General features: G+C 46.8%; 6 protein-coding genes and 2 non-coding genes across 14 annotated transcripts in view; 3 read left to right on the plus strand and 5 right to left on the minus strand.

Moving 5' to 3' along the window:
• rpl35a (ribosomal protein L35a) overlaps positions 1-24,527 on the minus strand; it is a 97,680-nt gene that overhangs the window by 28,399 nt on the left and 44,754 nt on the right. The gene's annotated exons all lie outside the window — the stretch shown is intronic.
• On the plus strand, positions 655-11,597 carry abcf3 (ATP-binding cassette, sub-family F (GCN20), member 3). The gene is made up of 21 exons (XM_076734436.1): positions 655-775; positions 2,367-2,514; positions 2,780-2,856; positions 2,978-3,033; positions 3,304-3,401; positions 3,495-3,617; positions 4,751-5,017; positions 5,270-5,350; positions 6,340-6,399; positions 6,552-6,608; positions 6,751-6,773; positions 7,115-7,170; positions 7,271-7,471; positions 8,435-8,511; positions 8,772-8,816; positions 9,298-9,430; positions 9,661-9,749; positions 10,280-10,371; positions 10,466-10,598; positions 10,689-10,776; positions 11,060-11,597. Exons 1-21 carry the CDS (start codon positions 703-705, stop codon positions 11,216-11,218), a joined length of 2,136 nt encoding a protein of 711 aa, XP_076590551.1. The 5' UTR covers positions 655-702; the 3' UTR covers positions 11,219-11,597.
• Positions 12,187-15,622, minus strand: LOC143323359 (uncharacterized). 2 transcript variants are annotated; one of them, XM_076735176.1, is made up of 5 exons: positions 15,501-15,622; positions 14,066-14,697; positions 13,560-13,636; positions 13,212-13,463; positions 12,187-13,071 (listed from the first exon to the last, which is right to left on the minus strand). In XM_076735176.1, the coding sequence occupies exons 2-5, from the start codon at positions 14,679-14,681 to the stop codon at positions 12,814-12,816; spliced, it is 1,203 nt and encodes a 400-aa protein (XP_076591291.1). In that variant the 5' UTR covers positions 14,682-14,697; positions 15,501-15,622; the 3' UTR covers positions 12,187-12,813. The 2 variants fall into 2 exon arrangements, with proteins under 2 accessions (XP_076591291.1, XP_076591292.1); XM_076735177.1 differs by lacking the exon at positions 15,501-15,622 and adding an exon at positions 14,836-14,952.
• Positions 14,989-17,510, plus strand: LOC143323361 (dual specificity protein phosphatase 14). Of its 6 annotated transcripts, none has more exons than XM_076735179.1 (3): positions 14,989-15,402; positions 16,509-16,847; positions 16,961-17,510. In XM_076735179.1, exons 2-3 carry the CDS (start codon positions 16,537-16,539, stop codon positions 17,172-17,174), a joined length of 525 nt encoding a protein of 174 aa, XP_076591294.1. In that variant the 5' UTR covers positions 14,989-15,402; positions 16,509-16,536; the 3' UTR covers positions 17,175-17,510. The 6 variants fall into 6 exon arrangements, with proteins under 6 accessions (XP_076591294.1, XP_076591295.1, XP_076591296.1 ...); XM_076735180.1 differs by having other exon boundaries at positions 15,010-15,465; XM_076735181.1 differs by having other exon boundaries at positions 15,010-15,402; positions 16,531-16,847.
• Positions 16,037-16,119, plus strand: trnal-cag (transfer RNA leucine (anticodon CAG)). Its single transcript has one exon. It is a non-coding gene; the product is annotated as a tRNA-Leu (tRNA).
• On the minus strand, positions 17,737-18,995 carry polr2d (RNA polymerase II subunit D). The gene is made up of 4 exons (XM_076735187.1): positions 18,678-18,995; positions 18,344-18,524; positions 18,159-18,254; positions 17,737-18,026 (listed from the first exon to the last, which is right to left on the minus strand). The coding sequence occupies exons 1-4, from the start codon at positions 18,754-18,756 to the stop codon at positions 17,948-17,950; spliced, it is 435 nt and encodes a 144-aa protein (XP_076591302.1). The 5' UTR covers positions 18,757-18,995; the 3' UTR covers positions 17,737-17,947.
• Positions 19,341-19,412, minus strand: trnag-ucc (transfer RNA glycine (anticodon UCC)). The gene has a single exon. It is a non-coding gene; the product is annotated as a tRNA-Gly (tRNA).
• LOC143323360 (olfactory receptor 52K1-like) lies at positions 19,865-21,407 on the minus strand. Its single transcript, XM_076735178.1, has one exon. The coding sequence runs from the start codon at positions 20,959-20,961 to the stop codon at positions 20,047-20,049; it is 915 nt and encodes a 304-aa protein (XP_076591293.1). The 5' UTR covers positions 20,962-21,407; the 3' UTR covers positions 19,865-20,046.

Below are 24,527 nucleotides of genomic sequence, written 5' to 3' on the forward strand. Positions count from 1 at the left end.
TTTCCATTTATCCCATAAGTATGAATGAGTATGATGAGTATGAAGACATTTATTCGTGTTTTTCTTGTCCTACTGCCATCAATGAGTAGCAAGAAAGGCCTATATATAAACTGAGAATAACAGAAATGAAGTTCTGTTGGTTTATTTATTTATCTGAGCACAAAGACATCTGATAAAAAAAAAACTATAAAGTACAGATTTAAAGTCATTTCATATGAGAGACTCAATAAGATGATCAAAAAACAAACAAACAAACAAAAAAGCGTTGGACTTGTTACATTTCTTTGTTTAGGTGAAATCTCCCAAAACGTTTTTCAATGTGTCAAATAATTTCCATCAAAAGTAGATCAGTGGAGGTCATGATGTGGGTTGGTGGAGGTTTTGGTGTGAATGTTGCGGGTTGGTTGTGGTTTTGGTGTGAATGTTGTGGGTTGGTTGAGGTTTTGGTGTGAATGTTGTGGGTTGGTGGAGGTTAATGTTCTCGCAGTAGCTGTAATAAACTCCTGATGACAGACAAATAATCACTGACATTATTATATTAAAGAAAAACAAAGATTTTATTTCCGTTTTGGATCATTTGTAGGCTTTAATCGTTGGACGTCGACGTCAACACAACCAGCATAAGAACATCATCCCCCAGAATTCCCTGCGGTGTCGCATATTGACGCATGCGTGTCGCAGCGAAGTTGAGGGCCGGGTATCATGGCGACGTACGTGGACATTCTGAAGAGCGAGTTTCCTGAGATCGACTCTGAGGTGTTCGACTACATCACAGGTAAGAGGCCGGGGACAGAGCCGCTGTGTGCCGGGGACAGAGCCGCTGTCTGTTCGGCCGGCAGACCGGTTCAGACCGGTTTTTAATCTACCTTGCTGGTCAGGCAGCCGCTGCTCTTAGCTCCGGAGCTAATGAGCTAACTGCTGACTGTACTCGCAGGAGGGCACCGGCTAGCACGGCATGGCTCGCGGGGTTAGATTAGCTAGACTAAAACGTGATTACTTTGGGGATTATAGTCCGGTTTGACAGGACCCAACCCCGAACACTGACCCACATTAACCGTGGCGGTGTCACGGGAGTGTCACGGCGGTAACGTTCTTGCCGTGAAGCCTGTGGAGGAGGGAAACGGCCCGAAGTCTCGACCTGTATTAAACTAAATGAGGAAGTTCAGTCGGTGAGTTCCGGTCGCCTTCACCACAGGTGGACCACGAACCGGACAAGGTGGATGTCAGCAGACACAATGACTGTGTGTGTGTGTGTGTGTGTGTGTGTGTGTGTGTGTGTGTGTCAGAGGACAGTATCGCACAGAGGATAAAATCATTTCACATCAAACTCGTTGAAGAACAAACTAGAAGAGCTGCATCAAACCTGAAGCTGACTTTGATTCTTGTACCTGCAGCTGATTTGAAGTACTTTATGCACAGTGGAGTAATACTCGTATACACTGACTCATAGTGCTGAAACTGTGTTCTGTCTGCCACTGAAACATGGTGAGCTCAAACAGTATTTCCCTCTGAAATACAGTACAAGTAGAGAAAACATGAAATAGAAGTATTCAAAATGAGTACCTCAAAATTATACTTAATTACAGTACTGGAGTAAATGTACTTAATTACTTTCCACTGCTAGTGTTTAAGATTGTTTTTCATAACTACGATAAAAGGTCTGCAGTGTGGGATCAATAAAGTCCTATTTTATCTTATCTTATTTTATCTTATCTTATCTTATTCCAACAAACTGAACTTAAACACATCAAAATATTTACCTGAATAAGAGAATTCTGAAGTCAAAAACAAGCACAGCAAACAATAAACAAGTGTTCAGACAGAGTGAAGCCGTTTCAGACGTTTGATCAGATTTTGAAGCCGTTGTTCTCAGACATCCAGACCGAGGCGGCCCTGCTCCTCACCTCGCTGTCCTGATTTACAGGCGTGCTCCCGGCTGTGTCCGTATGCTGTGACATCACCGTTGGGTGTGGTTTTCTCAATTTATTGTTTAGTTGGTTTATAAAATGTCCATCAGTGTTTCCCAAAGTCCAACAGGACGTCCTTGTTTTGTCCACAGAGTGCAAAGATATTCAGTTTAATGTCACAGAGGAGTCAAGAAGGAGGAAATGTTCACGGTGAAGGAGCTGGAAACTCAAGTTTGACTTTTGTCTTAAAATAGTTATTAATTAACAGTAATTAATCAACAAAATAGTTGTTGATTAATTTAAGAGTTGACAGCTAATCAAGTGTCCCTGTCTCTTGACTGATGTCTCAGTGTGAAAAGTGTCCACCTTTGATCCCAGCAGGTGCATTAACCCCTGAACAGGTGTCGGGTGCAGCAGATGCTGTGAGTGAAGCGCTGAATGGAAATGTGTGTGTTTCAGGTGTTTTGGACAGCGGAGGAGCAGATTTCGAGGATGGGGAGGAAGTTTACGATGCCATCGGAGGAGTCCTCCAGGAAGTGTCGGCGGACAGTAAAAACGAAGACGATGTCAGAGACATCTGCCTCCAGATGTTCAACACTCTCAAACTGTAAGGACGAGGAGACGTCACGTCTTCCAAAAGCTTTGCAGTGATTGAAGAATCGCTTCCATCAGAGAGACGATTCAGACAGCTGAGAAACATCAGTGTGTTAGTGTCTGACAGGCTGGAGGAGCTGCAGGAGCTGCAGCAGCTGCAGCTCGTCTCCATCACTTCAGATCAGACCACAGTCATGACTCCTTCAGCCACAGGCTGCCTTTAGGAACAGGAACAACATGTCTCTTAAACAGGTGTGTTTTATGTGTTTGTCAAACAGGAACAACCATCATGGCTCTCAGAGACAGGTGCTGTTGGACGCTCCAGTGCAGCTCTCTCAGATCTCTGGCGACATAGGTAATCAATCAAAATGTTAATGAAGTTTCACTGTATTTGAACTTCTGATAATGTCTGATCAGATAGCTTCAGAAGACATTAGGTCTCATTTTTTTGACTCGTCTGTCTCCACCGTCCTCAGTTTGTGCAGCAGAAGACGTTCAGGGAATCTGGATGATGAAGCGTCCTCAGAACACAGTGAGTCGTTTCTAAGACTTGAATCTCATTTTCACAATAAAAGACTTCCTGTTTGGATTAAAAAGCTTCTGCTGACAGAAGTGAAAGGACAGACGAGTCTCTCACTGTTCACCTGTGTGTGTTTGATTTCTAAGTCTGGATTTTTTGGACTTCTTTTATTTTTGTTTTATTGTTTTTGTTTGTTATTGGGTCTTCAGAAGTCTTTCATTGGTGGAAATTTAACATGTGACTTTTCATTAACCACATCGCTTCCTATCTGTGTCTCTTCAGACGGTGGACGCGAAGAAACTGGAGAAGGCCGAAGCGAAGCTGAAAGCCAAACACGAACGCAGGAACGAGAAGGACTCTCAGAAGGCCTCCAGTCCGCTGTCAGTACACACCTGCACACCTGTGTTCACCTGTCCTCTCTCTCTTCGGCAGTGCGCCTGTCCTCACCTGTCCTTCTCTGCTGTCTCTCACAGAGTCCTAGAGGAGGCGTCGGCCAGTCAGGCCAGCAGTAAGAAGGACAATCGAGTTGACCAATCAGGGAAGAATCGCAGCTATGACATCCGCATTGAGAACTTTGATGTTTCGTTTGGAGAGAGGTGAGCTGAGGGCGGAGCTCATCATCTCAATCAGTATTCACTCAGGTAGACTAAAAGGAGAAAGAGCTGATGTGAGAAAGTCGAGACAAAGGTGAACCACAAACCTGAACCACAAGACGCCGAATGGAAAGAGAATTAGTACTGACGTCATATACTTCTGTAACCTCAGTGAGCTTTGTCCTCAGAATGTCCAAGAAAATCATTCGTGTCCAAAACGATGTTTACTGAGGGACATTTTACAAAACACTGAGCTGCTGTCTCACTTTCAGTGTAGTGTGTTGATGAAGATATTTGAGGTTTGATGAAGATATTTGAGATTTGATGAAGATATTTGAGGTTTGATGAAGATATTTGAGATTTTGATGAAGATATTTGAGATTTGATGAAGATATTTGAGATTTTGATGAAGATATTTGAGGGTGATGAAGATATTTGAGGTTTGATGAAGATATCTGAGGTTTGGTGAAGATATTTGAGATTTTGATGAAGATATTTGAGGTTTGATGAAGATATTTGAGATTTTGATGAAGATATCTGAGGTTTGATGAAGATATTTGAGGGTGATGAAGATATCTGAGGTTTGATGAAGATATCTGAGATTTTGATGAAGATATCTGAGGTTTGATGAAGATATCTGAGATTTTGATGAAGATATCTGAGGTTTGATGAAGATATTTGAGATTTTGATGAAGATATCTGAGGTTTGATGAAGATATTTGAGGGTGATGAAGATATTTGAGGTTTGATGAAGATATCTGAGATTTTGATGAAGATATCTGAGGTTTGATGAAGATATCTGAGATTTTGATGAAGATATCTGAGGTTTGATGAAGATATTTGAGATTTTGATGAAGATATTTGAGGTTTGATGAAGATATTTGAGATTTTGATGAAGATATTTGAGGTTTGATGAAGATATCTGAGGTTTGATGAAGATATCTGAGATTTTGATGAAGATATTTGAGGTTTGATGAAGATATTTGAGATTTTGATGAAGATATCTGAGGTTTGATGAAGATATTTGAGGGTGATGAAGATATTTGAGGTTTGATGAAGATATCTGAGATTTTGATGAAGATATCTGAGGTTTGATGAAGATATCTGAGGTTTGGTGAAGATATTTCTGTCTCCAGGTGTTTGCTGCAGGGGGCGGAGCTGTCTCTGGCATTTGGTCGGCGGTACGGTCTGATTGGTCGGAACGGACTGGGGAAGACAACGCTGTTAAAGATGTTGGCCAGCCGTAACCTGCGTGTCCCGGCTCACATCTCCATCCTCCACGTGGAACAGGAAGTGGCCGGAGACGAGACGCCGGCGCTGCAGAGCGTCCTGGAGAGCGACACGCTGAGGGAGGGTCTGCTGAGCGAGGAGAAGAGGCTCAACGCTCGCATCGCCAATGGAACGTAAGATCCTGACTGACACAGCGTAGGTTTAATCCAGAGCAGGGTTTGGGTCGGTTTGCCGGTCTGGTCCGGTGTACACCTGAGGCCAGGTGTGAACGCCTTTTGTCAAGTTCCTTCAAAGTCTCCAGCTGTCTGTGGTAGAAGTGTTTCACCTCAGTTTGCAAAAACATGACAGTATCCATGGGCCTTGGTGGCCGTTGCTATGGAGACACTGAAGTGACATCAGAGCCATGTTTGTGTTTTTTGTCTCAGAGCTGACGGGATGGAGAGCGTCCGACTGTCGGAGATCTACGGCAAGCTGGAGGAGATCGAGGCTGACAAAGCTCCAGCTCGGTAACCATGGCAACCACACAGTCTCACTCACAACATTCACATCACTACAACAACTGTACTGCAGTGAAAACTACAACTGTACTGCAGTTAAACCACAACTGTACTGCATTGAAAACTACGACTGTGCCGCAGTGAAAACTACAACTGTGCCGCAGTGAAAACTACAACTGTACCGCAGTGAAAACTACAACTGTACTGCAGTTAAACCACGACTGTACTGCATTGAAAACTACGACTGTGCCGCAGTGAAAACTACAACTGTGCCGCAGTGAAAACTACAACTGTGCTGCAGTTAAACCACAACTGTGCTGCAGTGAAAACTGCAGCTGTACTATTGATTGATGTCATCATTCAATTCAATTCAATATTCCTTTATTTGCCCCGCGAGGGGAAATTCCAGAATACAGCAGCATCAGTAAAGATTAATATAAGAAGTGCATGCAAATTAGAAACAAAAACAGTATATACAAGAGTGAGGATTTTAAATAAAAATAAAAGAAAGCAATTGTAAAAAATTGTAAGAAATTGTAGATAGTATTTACAGACTGTTATGTACATGTTTTTATTGCACATCATCATCATGAAGTGAAACCACAGTAAGAATGAAGTATAAATAATGTGATATCACAGTATTCGTTAGGCTTCCTTGAAATCTGCTGTTAGAGCCTCATCAAACTAAAGTGATCAAACATTTAAGCTCAAGTCCTCTTACTTAACTTACACACAGATGCGCTCGTCTGTCTCGTCGAGGCAGCAGTGATGGCGGTCTGCAGACCCTCCTCACTTATTGTTTATGTCCTTTGTGTCGTCTGCAGCAGATTATTCATTCTGTCTGCGCCTTTAAGTCAAATCCACATTAGATGGAAAACATGAATTCACTGCCCTCGACACACAGAGGCACCAGCAGGAGGCGCCGACTGCACGTCCACGTCATTCACTCTGGAATTAAGGCGCCGTGTGTGTGATTGACATCTGTCTCTTCCAATCAGAGCCTCTGTCATCCTGGCTGGTCTCGGATTCTCTCCCAAAATGCAACAGCAGACCACAAAGTGAGTCCTCCTCCAACACACACACACACACACACACAGTTAGATTTACACTTAGAACACACTCTTATACTGCATGTTGGTTTATAATGTGTGTGTGTGTGTGTGTGTGTGTGTGTGTGTGTGTGTGTGTGTGTGTGTGTGTGTGTGTGTAGGGAGTTTTCAGGAGGATGGAGGATGAGGTTGGCGCTGGCCAGAGCTCTGTTTGCTCGGTGAGTCTCAGCCTTCAGTTTCTGCTCTCAGTCAGTCGTGGTGGTAAATGGTGGTGTACAAGTACACGTGTGTTTGTGATGATACACATAATGCAGTACTCATGTTGTTTACTTTCTGTCTTTGTTTCCCTGTTTCCACCAGGCCGGACCTGCTGCTGCTGGACGGTGAGTCAGATCCTCCTCACTGCTGTTAGTGGTCACAGTACGTGTGGTAGTATGAGGAACAGTAGGACAAGGAGTAGTAGGAGTACAAGTTGTAGTTGTATGAGGACTGCTAGTAGTAGGAGTAAGATGAGTGGGAGTACATGAAGTAAGAATATAATAGTAGGAGTAAGTTTAGGAGTAGTAATAGTCGTAGTTGTAGTTTTGTTACTTAGTGAGGAGTACAAATACAAGTAGTAGGTTCTTGTATTCTCATGTTTTCCTCCTCTGTGTGTGTGTGTGTGTGTGTGTGTGTGTGTGTGTGTGTGTGTGTGTGTGTGTGTGTGTGTGTGTGTGTGTTGCAGAGCCGACCAACATGTTGGATGTCAGAGCCATTCTGTGGTTGGAGAACTACCTTCAGGTCTGAACTATGACTCACTTTAGCGTTAGCATTCCTCATTGGAAACAATGGGAACATTACCCAGAAGCTAACAAGTCATTCATAACACCTCCTCCCACAGACGTGGCAGTCCACCATCTTGGTCGTCTCCCACGACAGAAACTTCCTGAACGCCGTAGTAACAGACATCATCCACCTGCACTCTCAAAGGCTGGACAGTTACCGTGGCGACTACGAAAACTTCATTAAAACCAAAGAAGATAGACTGAAGAACCAACACAGAGAGTATGAGGCGCAGCTGCAGTACAGACAGCATATACAGGTACTACTGCTGCAGTACAGACAGCACGTACAGGTACTACTGCTGCAGTACAGACAGCACGTACAGGCACTACTGCTGCAGTACAGACAGCACGTACAGGCACTACTGCTGCAGTACAGACAGCACGTACAGGCACTACTGCTGCAGTACAGACAGCACGTACAGGCACTACAGGTACTACTGCTGCAGTACAGACAGCACGTACAGGTACTACTGCTGCAGTACAGACAGCACATACAGGTACTACTGCTGCAGTACAGACAACACGTACAGGTACTACTGCTGCAGTACAGACAGCACGTACAGGTACTACTGCTGCAGTACAGACAGCACGTACAGGCACTACTGCTGCAGTACAGACAGCACATACAGGCACTACAGGTACTACTGCTGCAGTACAGACAGCACGTACAGGCACTACAGGTACTACTGCTGCAGTACAGACACTACAGGTACTACTGCTGCAGTACAGACAGCACGTACAGGTACTACTACTGCTGCAGTACAGACAGCACGTACAGGTACTACTACTGCTGCAGTACAGACAGCATGTACAGGTACTACTACTGCTGCAGTACAGACAGCATGTACAGGTACTACTACTGCTGCAGTACAGACAGCACGTACAGGTACTACTGCTGCAGTACAGACAGCATGTACAGGTACTACTACTGCTGCAGTACAGACAGCATGTACAGGTACTACTGTTGCAGTACAGACAGCATGTACAGGTACTACTGCTGCAGTACAGACAGCACATACAGGCACTACTGCTGCAGTACAGACAGCATATACAGGTACTACTACTGCTGCAGTACAGACAGCATGTACAGGTACTACTGCTGCAGTACAGACAGCATGTACAACTACAAAGAGTCTGTTTTTAGTTGGATGAAGGTCACATGATGCGCCTGTTTTCCCAGAATGCATTCTGTTACTGACACTGTCGTGTTTGCGTTTCAGGTGTTCATCGACAGATTTCGTTACAACGCTAACAGAGCGGCTCAGGTGCAGAGCAAACTCAAACTGTTGGAGAGGCTGTGAGTATTAATACACCTGGCACACCTGAGTACCTGTATTTGCACACCTCAGACACACCTGTCACACCTGATACACGCCTGACTTAAATGTGTGTCAGTAACATCCATCTGGACTCAGATGAACCTGCTTAGCACCTCCAGGTGTGTCAGGTGTGTTGTCTGTCTTCAGTACATTCCACACACACAGTACATGGTGTACTGCATGTACTATGTCTGTGGTACTCCGACAGAAGTCATGACTGTGTTTTTCTCTCCTGCAGACCTGAACTGAAGCCCATTGAGAAAGAGACTGAGGTCACTTTAAGGTAAGACGATGAGCGTCGGCCATGTTTTCTCTGAGGTGAACCTGGCCTCAGACATGCGAGGTCCCCAGAGGACGAATCCTCATGACTTTGCTGATGCTGGATTTATGTAGTGAACTACACTGAAGTACAGCTGGGTACTGCATTACTGCGGTGCACTCCTGTACTCCTGTGTCAGAGAGTATCCTGAACACCTTTTTTAAGTGATTGTGCTCACTTTCGTAAATGAAGTGTTTTCTTGAATAACCAGTCCGCCCACCTGGGACAGGTCGTGTTCCAGCTCAGGTGTACTGGCTGCTTTCTGTTGTCTGTACTGTGTCAACGTCTGGTCCGGGTTCATGTGGCCACGTTACCTGTAACACAGATGCTGACGCCTGTCGAGGCTTTAGAACAGCAGCTGTTTCATCTCGCCTCTGATTGGACGGATTGTTGTCCGCTCAGATGTTGATTGGTTGATTGACGTGTTGCATTTGTCTTCTTGCAGGTTTCCAGATAACTTTGAGAAGCTGTCTCCTCCCATCCTGCAGTTGGATGAGGTGGAGTTTTGTTACACTCCAGACCAGTGCCTCTTCTCCGGACTCAACCTGTCAGCTGACCTCGAGTCTCGCATCTGCATCGTACGTGTCATCAATAAAATCAACCAATGGGTGACCAGATGCCCGTTAGCGGCAGCTGTTGTCATATGAATATATAAAGTTGATCCTTCAGTCTCACCTGTAGGATCCAGAGAGCGTGAACTCACGAGAAAAGCTTGATTGAACAAAAATGTATAGTTTTAACAACCAGTCACCTGATCAACAATCAGGACGGCGGTGGGGTTCACGCGTCGTGTTGTGTTTGTTGTCAGGTCGGCGAAAACGGCGCCGGTAAATCGACCATCCTCAAACTGCTGATGGGCGAGCTGACGCCAGTCAGCGGAGTCAGACAAGCTCACAGGTAAGATGACTGACGGACCAATGAGAGCAGAGCTTTCACCTGAGCTTGTTCACCTGAGCTGTTCCTGTTTATGCGGAACCGTTTACAGGATACCTTTATGTTCTGCTCCATGAACCTTTCACGCTAAGTAAAGAGAAGCATTAACAAACTGTTTACACTCTGTTCAGGGAACCGTTTAGTCTGTGTTGGTGGGTTCTGTTTAAAGAACCTTTTCTCCATGTAGGGAACAGATTACACTGTTTATATCTTGTACTATTTGCTCTCTATTCGAGGAACCCTTTCTGGGTTTCTGGGTACTGTTCTGGAAACTGTTGACGGGGTTCAGGGAACTGTTCACAGAGAAACCTTTACATGCTTTGTTCAGGCAGCATTTAATCCGCTGCTGATAGGGAACTGTTCACTGGACCATCCACACAGGTGCGTACCAGGGAACTGTTCATGTGCTCTTTAGGAACTAGTTTCCACAGAACCTTTTGTTAGAGCAGCCATTTACTGCAGCTTCTTTGCTGGTGGTTTTCATTTCTCATCAGGAACTTGAAGATCGGGTACTTCAGTCAGCATCACGTGGACCAGCTGGACCTGAACGTTTGCTCTGTGGAGCTGCTGCTCAACAGGTTCCCCGGTAACCACCGAAACCACGACAACAAAAACTACAACAGTAACCTCACACCGAGGCTTCGTTCGAGATTCTGATTGGACCGGTGTTTGTGTCACAGGTCGGACGGAGGAGGAGTACCGCCACCAGCTGGGAGGTTACGGTATCACCGGAGAGCTGGCCACAAGGCCGGTGGCCAGTCTGTCAGGAGGACAGAAGAGCCGGGTGGCCTTCGCACAGATGACCATGCCATGGTAGTGAGACGTTCAGGGTCCAGCTATTAGTGTACCTGATGATGATGATGATGATGATGATGTCGATGATGTCATCTGTCTGTCCTCCAGCCCAAACTTCTACATCCTGGACGAGCCGACCAACCACCTGGACATGGAGACCATCGAGGCTCTGGCTAAAGCCCTCAACAAGTTTAAAGTGAGTGAGAGTGTGTCCTGTTCTTCTGTGATGAAATAATCAGCACATCAGTGAAACAGCTCTGTACACCTGAGCTCCAGATATGTCAGGGGGCCAGCAGGTGTCTTACCTGACCAGGTGCGCACTCCACAATCGTCATGTTTGACTCCACTTTATGTTTCTTACGTAAAAAATCCAGAAGAGCTAAATTACATGAAACCCTCAGTTTCCTGACATGTTCGTGTGTGTTGCTGCAGGTGAATCTCAGGTGTGTTTCCTCAGTGTGTGATGTCATGTGTTTCAGGGCGGGGTCATCCTGGTGTCACACGACGAGCGTCTGATCCGGTTGGTGTGTAAGGAGCTGTGGGTGTGTGAAGGCGGGAAAGTGCGACGTGTCGACGGCGGTTTCGACGAGTATCGAGACATCCTGCACGAGCAGTTCAAGAAGGAGGGTTACCTGTGAGAAAACAGACCCCGCCCACCACTAACATAAACCCCGCCCCCTCCATAACAACACCTGTCACAGCAGCCAATCGGCCATCAGAGCAGACTGGAGGACCTTTTCTTCTCTGAACTGTCTCACCTTCTGCTTCAGGTGATGATCTGCTGTGAGCTGATTGGTCGTTTCTGGTCACCTGATGAGGTCACAGTGAACTCTGGAGGAGTCGTCACGAATGATTTGGAGTGTATTTAAAAGTCAAACAGCCGCCTGTCGTCAGTTTATCGCCACTTTGAAGCTGATGTTGTTTTGTATTGACTTTGGAGGTTTTATCAGTTTTAAAGGACTCGAGCGTCAAACATTATATTTACATTCAGAGACGAATAAAAACCATCAGATCATGTGTTCAGTTTCTGTCTTCAACGGCTTTCACGGACGCTGTCGACCTTAACGGTTAAAATGAAAAGTGAGCAGATGAACTCGGAGTCAAAGCTGCGTTCAGGTGCTCCAACTTTATTCAGGTTTGTTTGTTTGTTTGGAGTCATCAAACTGAAAGAAGGTCGTTCTGGTTTCAGTCCACGAAGCTCGCTGGCTTTGTATCGTCCATGCCGAGAGACACGATGTCCTCTGTGTGACGCCTCGAACCTCACATCTGTCCACAGAGAAGAAAACTGATAACAAACCAACGGAGACGATCTGATCAGTGTCCTCGAGTGATGTCACTCGAGTCAGCTGCAGACACTGAAACAAACCTTAAGTCGGCTGACCGGACCGCCGTTTAATGAGGCCTTAATTTAGGTTTAATGAGTAAGACAGACGAGAGCTGCAGGGTTGATCTGTTTTTAACTGACCATCATCAGTCTGACACGAGTCACATGATCGATCCATCATCAAAGGTCCTTTGTTTGAACATCAGACGCGTCGTCTCACATAAAGTGTACGATACCAAAGAACAAGAATCCACACGCACACACAGAGACACACACGCCTTTGAATTACATCAGTGAAATTTATTAAAAATCCAAAAGTTGAGAATTGAAAAAACTTGTCATTAAACCGCTCGCACTCCTTCACCTCGTCAAACACCCTTTGAAGGATTTCAGAACTCTGTGAAAGACAAACGCTGGGTGGTGGACAGACGACCGTCACCATCACGTTCAGCTGTGAAATCTGTCCTCTGCAGTCACTGAAGCAGCTCCGCCCCGGAGACTCTACCGGGCGCGTCCGTCCACGGCGTCTCAAAACCCACCCGCAGAACGTTTGTGCTTCCATCAGCCTTCCGAGTTAAATGTCTCTCTTTTTGTCTGTTTGAATGTTGATGTACGATAGTGCGTCTGCACAGGGTGTTTTATTTTGAAAAGTTACTGGATTCTGTCCACCGTTCCTGTGTCTGACTTCCTGTCCGGCTCACACGTTGATAGTTCTCCACGGGGCGGAGACGCTCCTGAAATGCAGATGGAACACGGCCGGTGGAGTTTGGGGTTAGCTAGGAGGACAGACGCTGAGATGGAAGAGGAAAACCCACACAGGACAGAGACAACATGCAACGTTTCTACAAAACCCAGAAACCAGCAGCACCTCCACAGAGGTCAGAGGTCACCACAGGGCAGCGGGCATCTCTACAGCTCTGCTGTCCAGGCTGCTGCCGTGCCCTGCTGTGTCTTCTCTCTCAGGTGAGGGAGGACGGCATCCCTGTAAAACACCTGCAGTTTGGACACTGTTTCCTCCCACAGGTCGGGGTCAAAGGTCACCGGGACGATGGCCGTCTCCTTCAGGGTGAAGACGACGAGGTCAGCCTGCCGCAGGCCCGTGACCGCCAGCTGACACTGGATCTGTGTGAAGTAACTGTGAGACGTCTTCAGACAGTAGATCGGGGACTGGGACAGAAAGACAAGGAGAGGATGTTAGAGACAAGGAGTGGACCACTGAGAAGGGAGGACAAGGTGAGACCGGATGCTGATGAAAAGGAAAGGAGAGGACAGACATTTGTGGACAGTAAGACTTTGGGATATTTTACCCCACCAGGCTGCCGTCCGTCCTGGTCCTGTATTTCCAGACAGAAGGCGGGGTCCTCCCTGCAGGCGTCCTCCACTCGTCTGTGTCTGTGTTTGTAGGGACACTTCACCTCCAGGCAGAGAAGCCGTTGGCCGGTCCGGCTGTCCATCACAATGCCATCAGGAGACGCAGCCAACCAGGGACGGCAAGCGTCAATGAACAGACCGCAGTCCTGAACCGTGACCGACCGACCCAAAGCAGTGCTCTTCAGCGTCTGCAGACGACATCATCATCATCATCGTCATCATCATCGTCATCATCAACATTCCACATCTCTACGCTGTGACTTGATCAGTTAGGTGAACTGTACCTGATACCGGCGGACCACCTCAGCCTCCATGTGGACCCCCCAGCTCATGGCTCTGGTCTGGATGTGCCGCTGCTCACCTGTCCAATCAGAGCCGGTTAAAGAACCAGTCAGCAAACTCTCCAACCAAAAACCAGCCTCAGGCTTATTTGACTGATCTCTTTATGTTGTGATCATCATGAAACCGTGAAGACGTTCACAGTCCAGACAAACCGTTCCATCGATTGACAGGAAATTCATCTGCAAATATTTCATTTCTTAATAGTTTCAGTCAGTTTTCCAGCTAAAGTACCAAAAATGACCTTGCTCCGCCTTCTTGGTTGTGACGGTTTGCTGCTTTTCTTATTGTGAACTGTATCGATTCACTAGTGATTATTTTCATGATCAGTTTCTTGATTGATGAAATGTTTGGTCTAGAACATGTAAAAATACAAAGTTCAGGTCCCCACAGAGGCAGAGAGACCAGAACCATCACTGGCTGTGGACAGGTGGTTTGGGGCGTGGCTTACCTGTGACCGCAGCCAGGTAGGAGGTGGGCGGGGCTTTGCTCTTGCCATGAACAAATCGGCAGCGAGCGATGCAGTGAGCCATTGAGGCTGTGATCCGGTTCTTCCTCCAGATGAACCAATCCTGATTGGTCCTCTGTCCACGGGTCCGAACCTCCACGTCCTCCACAGTACACCTGTCCAGCTGGCCTCCGAGACCCACAGGGACCTGCTCTGGTTTGAGAGGGGCTCTGTTAGAGAGCTGATCTGGTGTTTGTACAGGATCTGGATCTGGAGCAGCTCTCTGAACCGGCCCCTGATGTGGTCTCTCAATGGGTTTCTGAGTGCTACGTTTTTGTTTTTGTCGTCCATCAGGACGTGGTCTCACAGCAGGATCGACCCGAGGACTCTCGTGGGTGTCCTGGTTCTCCTCAGCTGTCTTACTATCAGACCCAGTGGGAGGAGGTCGTACAGAAGCAGGTCTGGTCTTCTGGGTTTGGCTGGTTCTGGCTTTGGCCCGTGCTCCGTCTCCAGGTGCTGGGGTCTGGATGGTTGGGTGATACCGGACATGTGGTATGATAGTGTTCTGGGTCCGGCCTGTCGAGGTGAACTGGTTTGACTTCTGAATCTGCATTTTCATGTTGTCTGGATCAGAACTGAAAACAGAGCAGAAACTGGTTGTTACATCAGGATCCTGAAGGATTCACCAAGTTCCTTTAAGACTTTTGAACACTTTCAAAGGATAAACGATCAAATTTAATACTTATATAAATACTAACGACCACAGTTCAGACCTTTGTTCATTAAGCCTTTAAAGACTTCTCATACTTCCTGTAGACCACACGGACCACTGACTAAAATGAATTTTCACTTCATGTCTGTTGGTCAAAAAAGCCGCAACACCTTTTGGTTGTAAGGGCTTTTATTTTGAAAATCTGGAATGCGCCGGCCGGAAGTTTTGGCCGACTTGTCCAAACAGGTCAAAAGGTGTCGTTGTGTAAAGCAGGTGAGAGTGAAATGTGTTCTGTCCACTCTGAAGTGCTTCACAGAAAACTGATGACAAACTCAAAACGCGTCTTAAACAGTAAATCCTCAATAACTGCAGGACAGACCTCAGATCAGCTCTGTTCTCATGCTTCGCTGCGTTTTTAGCAGCTCTTCTTGGAACTGGAAGCCCGAATAAAGTCGCCCGAAGGCCGAATACTTTAGTCCTCCAAGGACATGTGTTCAGCGCTTAGGTCTAACCAGAAGGTGCGCACAGGTACGGACGCGAGCACTGAAGCCCTGAAGTCTGACAGTTTTGGCTGACGTATGGCGTAAAGCTGTCGGGGCGTGTCGGAGCAGCTTGTCCCGGAGTTAAGGTGAGAGCTGCAATATGTTTTAGTTTTTACCCACCTGACGGCTGTAAGCACCTGGCTACTCAGGTAAGTTTAACCTATAGAAACAGAGCAGCTCTTACCTGTTCGTGAAGTCAGTCTGTCGGAGTGAAAACTGAACTGGAACTGAGTCTGTTTCGACTCTGACTCATTACCCCGTGACTCACACACCGCAGGCCTGTGTGTGTGTGTGTGTGTGTGTGTGTGTGTGTGTGTGTGTGTGTGTGTGTGTGTGTGTGGGTGGGTGGGTGGGGTAGTCATGTCCTGAACATGTCTGAGTTGCTCCTCGCCCTGATTCCATTCATATTCTGTCAGTATTAATCGGCCGATCCCTTTAAAGACTCAGAACAGACGGCGCACATGTTTTTATGGTTTCAGAGAATCCGTCGCACCACCTGCCTCAACTGTTTATACTTCATGTCACTCTCACTACGTACATGTATTTATATTTTTTGGATGTTCTGTCTATTTGCACTTCTGGTTAGATGTTAAACTGCACTTCGTTGTCTCTGCTCTCTGACGACGACGACAAAGTTTAGTCTCCTCCAGTAAGCCGCCATGTTGGATATCAGAAACCTATAAGTGTACTTATACCACAGTGACCACAGGGTGGCGGAGTGTCAGGATGGCCGAGCGGTCTAAGGCGCTGCGTTCAGGTCGCAGTCTCCCCTGGAGGCGTGGGTTCGAATCCCACTTCTGACAAACACTTTTTCATGTGAAAATGTAGAGTGCTGTTGCACGAACGCAGTGAGCAATGAAACGATGAGAAAAGTATCTGTTTCTCGTTATTCAGTCTCATGAATAAACTTTGACCTCTGCAGGAGCCTGTGAGGTGAGGTGACGTCACTTCGTGTCAGAGCTGAAACGATTCTTTGATCAGATAAAAATCGGTACTTATTTACTGATAATTGAATAATTGGTAACATTTTCAAGCAGAATTATGAGAAAGTCTAATTCCAGCCTGTCAGTTTGAAGGTTTTTCTTTGACTTCTGTCGTAGTCAATCAGTAATTTCAGTCTTCTTCACGACTTTCTGACATTTTGCATAGTGGAGCTATTGGACATTGACGAGCCCTCAGTCTTGTCTTACAGGTAGAGGTGTTCTTTGCTGCAGCTCAGGATGTCGGTCTCTCGGGTGCGTCCTGGTCTGTACCTCAGCGGTCTGGACTCAGCTCTGAACCTCAGCGTCCTCTCCAGCAGGAACATCACGCTCATTGTTAATGCCAGCGGGCTGGAGGACGTGACCTACCCTTCACTGGACGGCCTGCATGTCCTCCACGTCCCTATCCAGGATCAGCCTCACGCCCCCCTGAGACACTACTTTGAACCAGTGGCTGATCGGATCGCCCAGAACCAAACAGGAGGAACTCTGGTCCACTGTGCTGCCGGCAGGAGCCGATCGCCGGCTCTGGTCGTGGCCTACCTGATGAGGTAAACCATCATCCACATCCAAGGTCACCGCGGATGTTTTGTTAAAAACCTCTGTACTTTCACTTAAGACAGACGTTGACTTCTCCACCACTGGCTTGTCTCTGTCTCTGCAGGGTCGAAGGTCTCAGCCTCTGCCGGGCTCACGAAGTTGTTCTGGAGCGTCGACCGTTCATTCGACCCAACGCTGGTTTCTGGAGGCAGCTGATTGACTACGAGAGGACTCTGTTCAGCAGGAACACAGTGAGGATGGTGAGGACGTCCAGCGGAGTCCTGCCCGAAGCACTGGAGGACACTAACGCGGTGGCAGCATACTGTGTCAACGTTTGACGGGCTGCTAACCAACTGATGTGGTGATCAACACACCTCTACTCTGACATCAAAGCTGCTGACGGCAACTTCAAGAAGTCAAAGACTCAAAACCCTGAAGACAAACAGGACACACATCAGTCTGCGCCATCGAGCTGGACAAACACCTCCGAGCACCAATCAGGTTGAACAACATCTTAAATGAAGTCTGTTTGTCGATCGTCTCACATTTACACTCGGACCAACACGTTAGTCTGTCTCTAAACGCCGACTTCCTGTCTGTGGCTCTCAGCTCTGAGCTCATTGGTTCCTGCTGAGGACACAAATCTGTAAAATAAAGTTTCATGTTTAAAATGGTTCAGTGATTTAAAACAGCTGCTCACTGTGGTTTCCATCAAACACTGACGGGACTATTTTCAGCGGCAGTTGAAGATCCTCAATAAACCTGGTCTACACTGGACCTTCAGTTTGACATTTCTTAACTTTAGAGGCTTGAACTAACTTGTTGAAGTACTGACGGGATGATCAGATGCTGGAGGTGATCAGGGTCAGAGGTCGGGGGGGGGGTCATCACAACAAGCAGTCATATGAAAAAGACAAAGTTTATTGTGATGTAGACAGAAATGTTCAGTCCTGAATGTGTGAGGATGCTGTGATGTCACCAGATCACATGACCAGTCAGACTGATCAGGGTCAGTCTGTTCAGTTCAGTCGTTCTGGACATAAACAATGAAACACTGTGGAGAGGAGAAAGAGACCTTATGGAGAACCAGACTGCAGTCCTGGTCCTGGGCTCAGTACTGAAAGCTTCTCTTGGTCTGGATGTCGTCCAGGATCTGCTGCAGCTCCTCGTCTTCAAACCGGCCCTCCAAACTGAAAACACACACGTGTAGTGTTAACATGATCACGCACACGACAGCGTTCAGTGAAAGTCACACAGACAGACTCTGATCTGGTTCCTGGCAGACCGTAATGTGGTCTGGCTGTGACGGGGATCGAACTGACCTGGGGATCAGGGCTTTGGCCTCCTCAGCAGCTTCAGGACACAGGTTTGCTAAACTGGCCAACTCGAACTTGTGGAGCTTCTTCTGCAGGAGGAGACTGAAGACACATGAGGGACAGAAGGGAGGGCCGTCAGATCCAGATCAGACCACAGAGAAGAAGCAGGCAGGTAGGAAGTGAAGGCTCACCTGCGCACGGCCGTGATGGTCTCTCGGTTCTTGAAGCGGCTGAATCGAGCCGTGTAGTTCAGGGTCTTCATGAACACCTCAGACAGTTCCTGTTCGTCCTCGGCGCTCTCGTTCTGCTGCTTCCGGTGTTCCAGCAGCATGTGGACCTCGGAGTTCAGCAGAGTCTCCGCGTTCTCAAACTCTGCAACAACAGACAGTCAGCGAAGAAGAGCTCCGTCTGTGAGCGGCAGTAATGGGTCACACCGGCGAACGACAGCAACGGACGGCAAGGTATCAACCGGAATTGGTCCCGATAAGAATAACACGTACATTAAGAGTATGAGACATTACAGACCTTTAGGAAAAAGCAGCTGTGAAGCGTCCTCTTCAACATCACCGACGTGCGCAGGAGCCGCGCCGCCTCCAGCCGCCATGACAGACGACAACACCGGCTAACAGCTAACGACACAAAATGGCGGACAATAAGAAGCGCAGCTGGTCCGGAGGTGAAACGGAGACTCCCGGAGCCTCCCGGCAGCCCGAGGAGGAACTCTGTGAATCACTGAAGCTCCTGTCGTCTAAATAACGGACATAGATTTCCACTCCGCGCCTTTCAGTTAGACAACAAACACAAAGAACCACTTCCGTGTTTGAAACAAATCACTTCCTGTCTGCAGTTATCCTCCTTCAAAGTAAAAGCAGGTGGACGGATGAAATCACAGCAAAGCTCGAAAAGTTTATCAGTTTATGTACGATTTTTAAGTTTATGTAAGATACAACGCTGAAGTTAGCTTCCGATTCGGCATAACTGAGACTTCACTTATCGTTCTCTGCATCTCTTTATATATAATAAGTGTGTTGTGTTCGACATTTAAGCCTGAACACTGTCTGAGGCCCACTAAGTAATATAGCCTATTAGAGGCAATGTATAAATGGGACAGTTCTTTTCTTTTTTCACAAGCAAAATTTTCTGGACCAGACTCATTAAAAACCACGGCACGTAGATTAAAACAGATCTTGCGTTGGCCGGGAATCGAACCCGGGTCAACTGCTTGGAAGGCAGCTATGCTAACCACTATACCACCAACGCTCACTGGACTTACAGTCTCTGAAATCTGGCATGTTCTCGTGAATGTTTCACCGCGGAAATTCTGTTTTAATCGACTAAATGTAGATATGTTTCTGTTCACATTCACTATTTAATCAGGAAAACCTACTCAAGTGTACTCAACGTGTTCAAAGTAGAAGTAAAGTAAGTTTGGTTGTTTGGTTTGGAAACGTCTTCACATCTGAGAGGCTGGATACATGAAATATTATAACGACATATGTAGTGATATAGCAGAAAAGCTGCCAATTCATTTTATACTGACCAATGAACTGTTGGGTCGTTTAATTTGTGTGTAAAAATCTTAAAGGAAACTGAACTTTGACCCCCCACACTTTAAACTCGCTGCTCCTTCCTGGAAATAAAGGCCAGTCTCTATGATGAGAATACATGAAACATGAAAAGATGATGAAGCAACGATAAACCCATTTAGTGTTAATATCTTTACTGTTTTTATCAAAAGATAAAATGGAGATAAGATGAAGTTTTATTATTCAAACTTTCACTGCGATACCAGTCCTTCTGCACTGTGTTTGTTTCAATGAACTGTGCTAACGACCTTTTATGTCACAGACTTTAACAGTTCGTTAAAAATAATTTGCAGTTCGGACAAAGCGTGTCAGCACGTCAGGGTCTTCAGGATGTGTTGTCGGATCTCTGTGGTTCTGATGCCATAAATGATCGGGTTGAAGCAGCTCGGGAACAACAGGTACATGGTGCTGAAGAAAACCCGAACGGCTGCAGGAAGATCGTTTCTGATCCGATACGACAGGAAAGCAACAAGTGCGATGGTCAGGCTGACGGAGATGACCACGATGTGGGTGATGCAGGTGTGGAGCGCTTTGACCCCTGACCTGCCGGACCTCAGCACAGAGCTGAATATCACCACATAAGAGACAGTAATAAAGATGAAGTCTGCCACAGGGATGAGAAACGCAGTCAGCAACCCTACCAGGTTGTTGATGGTGGTGTTTCCACAGGCCAGCCTCACCAACGCCATGTGCTCGCAGAAACAGTGGTTCATGTTTCCAACACAGAAGGGCAACATTCCTGCCAGACTCACCATTAGAGTATTCAGGGTGAAGTTTCTGATCAGTACAGGGATCACAAACTTGAGGAATCTCGGTAACGCCATGCGTTCGTGGTACTGCAGTGGCGTGCAGATGGCGAAGTAGCGGTCCAGCGCCATCCATACCAGCAACGTGGACTGGAAAGCTCCAACAAAGTGGATGAAGTGCATCTGAACCAGGCAGCCAATCAGAGAGATTCCCCTCCAGTCAAACAAGAAGCTCAGCAGCATGTTGGGGACGAAGAACAGCGGGAGGCTCAGGTCTACACATGCCATGCCGGCGATGAGGATGCACATCGGTGAGTGGAGGCTCCTCTGAGACACGATGACGTACAGCAGCAGCGAGTTGGCCGACAGTGACACGACAAACATGATGAAGAAAGGGATGAAGAGGACGGGCCTCAGAGCCCCGAGTTCATCGAAGCCGTCGAGGATGAAATGTTTGTGTGAAGAGACGTTCACCATCCTCGGGCCTTCATAAAACCTCCTCTCATCAAACTGAAACAGGAGAGAAACACAAGAAAAAGCTGATTCATTCCGGCAGAAGTGTCATAAATACTTCAATAAGGTAACAGACAGCCATCAACGATCACTGATCAATGATCGTGTGCACTTTAACATGAGTAATTCACATCATCGTGCATCACTGGACTTGTAATTGACGTGTGTGTGTGTGTGTGTGTGTGTGTGTGTGTGTGTGTGTGTGTGTGTGTGTGTGTGTGTGTCCAGCTCAGTTTCCTCTGAGCCTGGAGTGTTTTCTTCTTCACCAGCAAACCACAGAGACATAAGAATAAAGTTCAGCTGGAAGATGATGATGATGATGTTGATGATGATGCACTTTGCCTTTTTCTAGGTCTCTCTTCATCTCACGGAGGCACATATCGTCCACATTTAACAACATCATCACATCATATTCACTCCGTCCATCCCTGCATCCATCTGTCCCCACAGAGCGCTGACTCAGCACTTTAATACCCTCCGCCTGACGCTGCCATTGGCTGCAGAGAAGTCGCCCAACAGCTCGTCACGCTGTGAGAGCGAGGGACCGAAAGTCCCAGAGAGCATCACGGCGTCAGAACGAGACACTAAGTTTGGAAAACCTTGTTTGTAATTTTGAACCTGGAGTTAAAAATGTTGTTGTTGTTGTTGTTGTTGTTGTTGTCGTTGGTGGTGGTGGTGGTGGTGGTTTGGTTCTGTACATGGGATTTTTTTACTATAAGAACAATCCTGAATAACAGCAGACGCTTCATCCTTTAAATGCAGAATGTGACTTCTCGTGCATAAAACTCAGACCATCATCCGTCCGACCTCAAAGCTCCTACGTTTCGCCTCTTTGGCGTCTTTCTACGTGGACATAATTCCTGTGAGGAGACCAAACACAGAGCTAAGAGACACTGGACCGACGTCCATCGGGTGACACAAACGCGAGTCCACATCGATCATCACGTTGAGCTGCTGGATGAGGAAACACAGTAATAAACTGTGTGTTAACAAATGCAACACAGCAACTTTCTAGAATTAAGATATAACTTTATCAATAACGTGCAACACGGTATGTAAACAGGTGACATGCAACAGGTAGCAGTGCAGTAACATAAAAGTGTAAGTATGGAGAGTATATAAAGTGTTCTGTGCAGTATGACATTACTCTTAATTTATCCGTTAATTTGAAATATTCTTTTAATGATAAATTCAAAGTGTTATTAAAAGATTAACGCCACCAAAAATGTAATAAAACCACATTCAAAATCTGCCCGGCAACAGCAGCTACATCCAGTGGACAGCAGCCATGTTAAGTCGTCTGTGATTGGTCGCCCCCTGGTGGTAAAGCAGCTGACCACAATGGCGTGTTTTTTTTTCCTCAGGGACAAACAAACTGATTTGACACTTTGACCAGGTGTGTATTTGTTTGAAGAGATTTTCCAAACAAATGAGGACAGCAGGTCCCTTAACCTACCTGTAAACAGGTGAGTACGCTGTGACTGACGTGACCAAAAAACAGCTGAACCTGGTCTGAAACATTCGCTTTTCAAAGCAGGAGAACTGATCTGAGATCAGATGAAGATTTTCAGAAAAGCCACAGTCTGACTTTGATCTACCTGCTGTCAGGTGTTTCTGCTGCACCCGCCGTTCAGCTCTGTCCTCACTGTTTGTTGATGCACGAGCTCAAACTGGGAGCTAACGTTACCTGTAGCTAACTGCTGCTAGCTAGCCCTCACCTGAGTTCATTAGCCTTGATTAGAGTCAAGCTGTGACGGGTGTAACATGTTTTAAAGTCCATCACATCTTCTTCTTCTTCATGGAGGGATCCAGGATGTGTGACTGAAGTGAAACACCTGGACGGAGACGCTCCAACACTCACCTGCTGACAGAAACCCAACATACAGACAATATATTTCATGTTCTTCCTCATCAGCTTCATTGATTTCTGTAAATATCTCTGAAAGATGTGGAACGCTCCAAAAACACCTGTTTGGAACATTCCACAGGTAAACAGGCTGATTGGTCACAGGTGAGAGCATCATGGTTGGGTATGAAAGGGGCGTCCTGGGAAGACTCAGTCGATCACAGAGGATGGAGCGAGTTTGTGAACACATGAAGCTGCTGTCAGTGAACAGATTGATGACTGATGATTGATGATTGATCGTGGTTTGATTGATGTTTAAACAGAGTCCAGACCGTTCTGGACTCGGGTCGTGGTTCTGGTTCTGACTCAGCTGTTTCTGTTTTTAACAGATGATCCACTGACGTCAATCCGGACTCTGACCACATCCACTGTAAGTCTGTTGATTTTCTTCCTCTTCGTCGTCTTCGTCTCTGCTGCAGGTTGTTGGTTCCACCTCCTGCTCACGCACTCACACTCGCTGACCTCAGGGTGGCGCCGTGCGACGTCTTTGCAGCGTTTTTCATTTGCATATCACCTTTTCTCTTCTTCTGCTCTGAAAAAGTCAAACTTTGCCATCTGCTCGTTCCTCACGTTGGACACGATGAGTCTTTAGTCCTCACAGCTGGACTCTGTACGGTCCTTCATGCACTCTGAAGCTGCACATGTACTTCATACAGAACTGCAGTTCATCCAGGAAGCGTGTAAAAGTACTTGTCATGAGGGCAGAAATATTCATTCGTTCATACAGACGAGGCTTTAACTCTGTTCTCATTGTGAGTTTGTTCCTCTGCCTGTCTGAGACTTTGTGAGCTGACCCCAGAACAGTCTTCACAGGCAGGTGTGTGGAGCTCATACTGCCCCCCAGAGGCCGCGAGCAGGAAGTACAGCAGCAGTGACTGTAGAGTTTTGTCGGCTGCGTGCTCCAACGGTTTCTTTTTGTCTGATTTATGACAGGAAGTCTGCGTGTGGTGTTTTATTTTGAAAATGTGTTTTTGTTGTGTTTGACTTCCTGCCTGGCTCCGTCTGTTCGGTCCGTTGATCACAGTCGCTGATCAATGGACGCTGAAACATGGGCTGAGATCAAACCGCCGCGGCTCATGTTTGACCTGAGGAAACGCACACAGGTTTAAAGGTCTGTTCAGGTGAGGTTCCTCACCTGTGACCTGTCTCCCTGTACTTCATGTCTGCCTGTTAAGACTCCTGCACAGTTCAGTCTAGATCTCCAGAGGCTGAAGAAGCCGATCAGTCGTGTTTTTGACGTCTGATTAAAAAGTGGAACAGTTGGTGTTCTGTTGGAGTCCCGGTCACGTAGACCAGCAGCGTTTCAGCCACAACCGCCTGAAAAAGATGGAAGAAAGTGTTTGAAGCCACTTTAATGCACGACGTGATGAGATGACAGCAGGTGAGGAGCCGCGCTCAGGTAGAGGATGTCCGCCGACGGGACGACGGCATCAAGCCGATTGTAGTCAAGTTCAATAAAAAGTGACAGGAAACCACAGAAAGCGAATATCTGACGTGTTATTCTTACAGTATGAGGAGCCGTTTACTGTGTTTGTCTGGATGACGGTGTTCTTCACTCAGGAAACGCACTGAAGCACCCGTCTGTATCTTTACACTGAGACTCGCGGTCGCGTCCCGTGTACCA

This window comes from Chaetodon auriga, chromosome 7 (genome assembly GCF_051107435.1).
Source record: "Chaetodon auriga isolate fChaAug3 chromosome 7, fChaAug3.hap1, whole genome shotgun sequence".
Lineage (NCBI taxonomy): Eukaryota > Metazoa > Chordata > Actinopteri > Chaetodontiformes > Chaetodontidae > Chaetodon > Chaetodon auriga.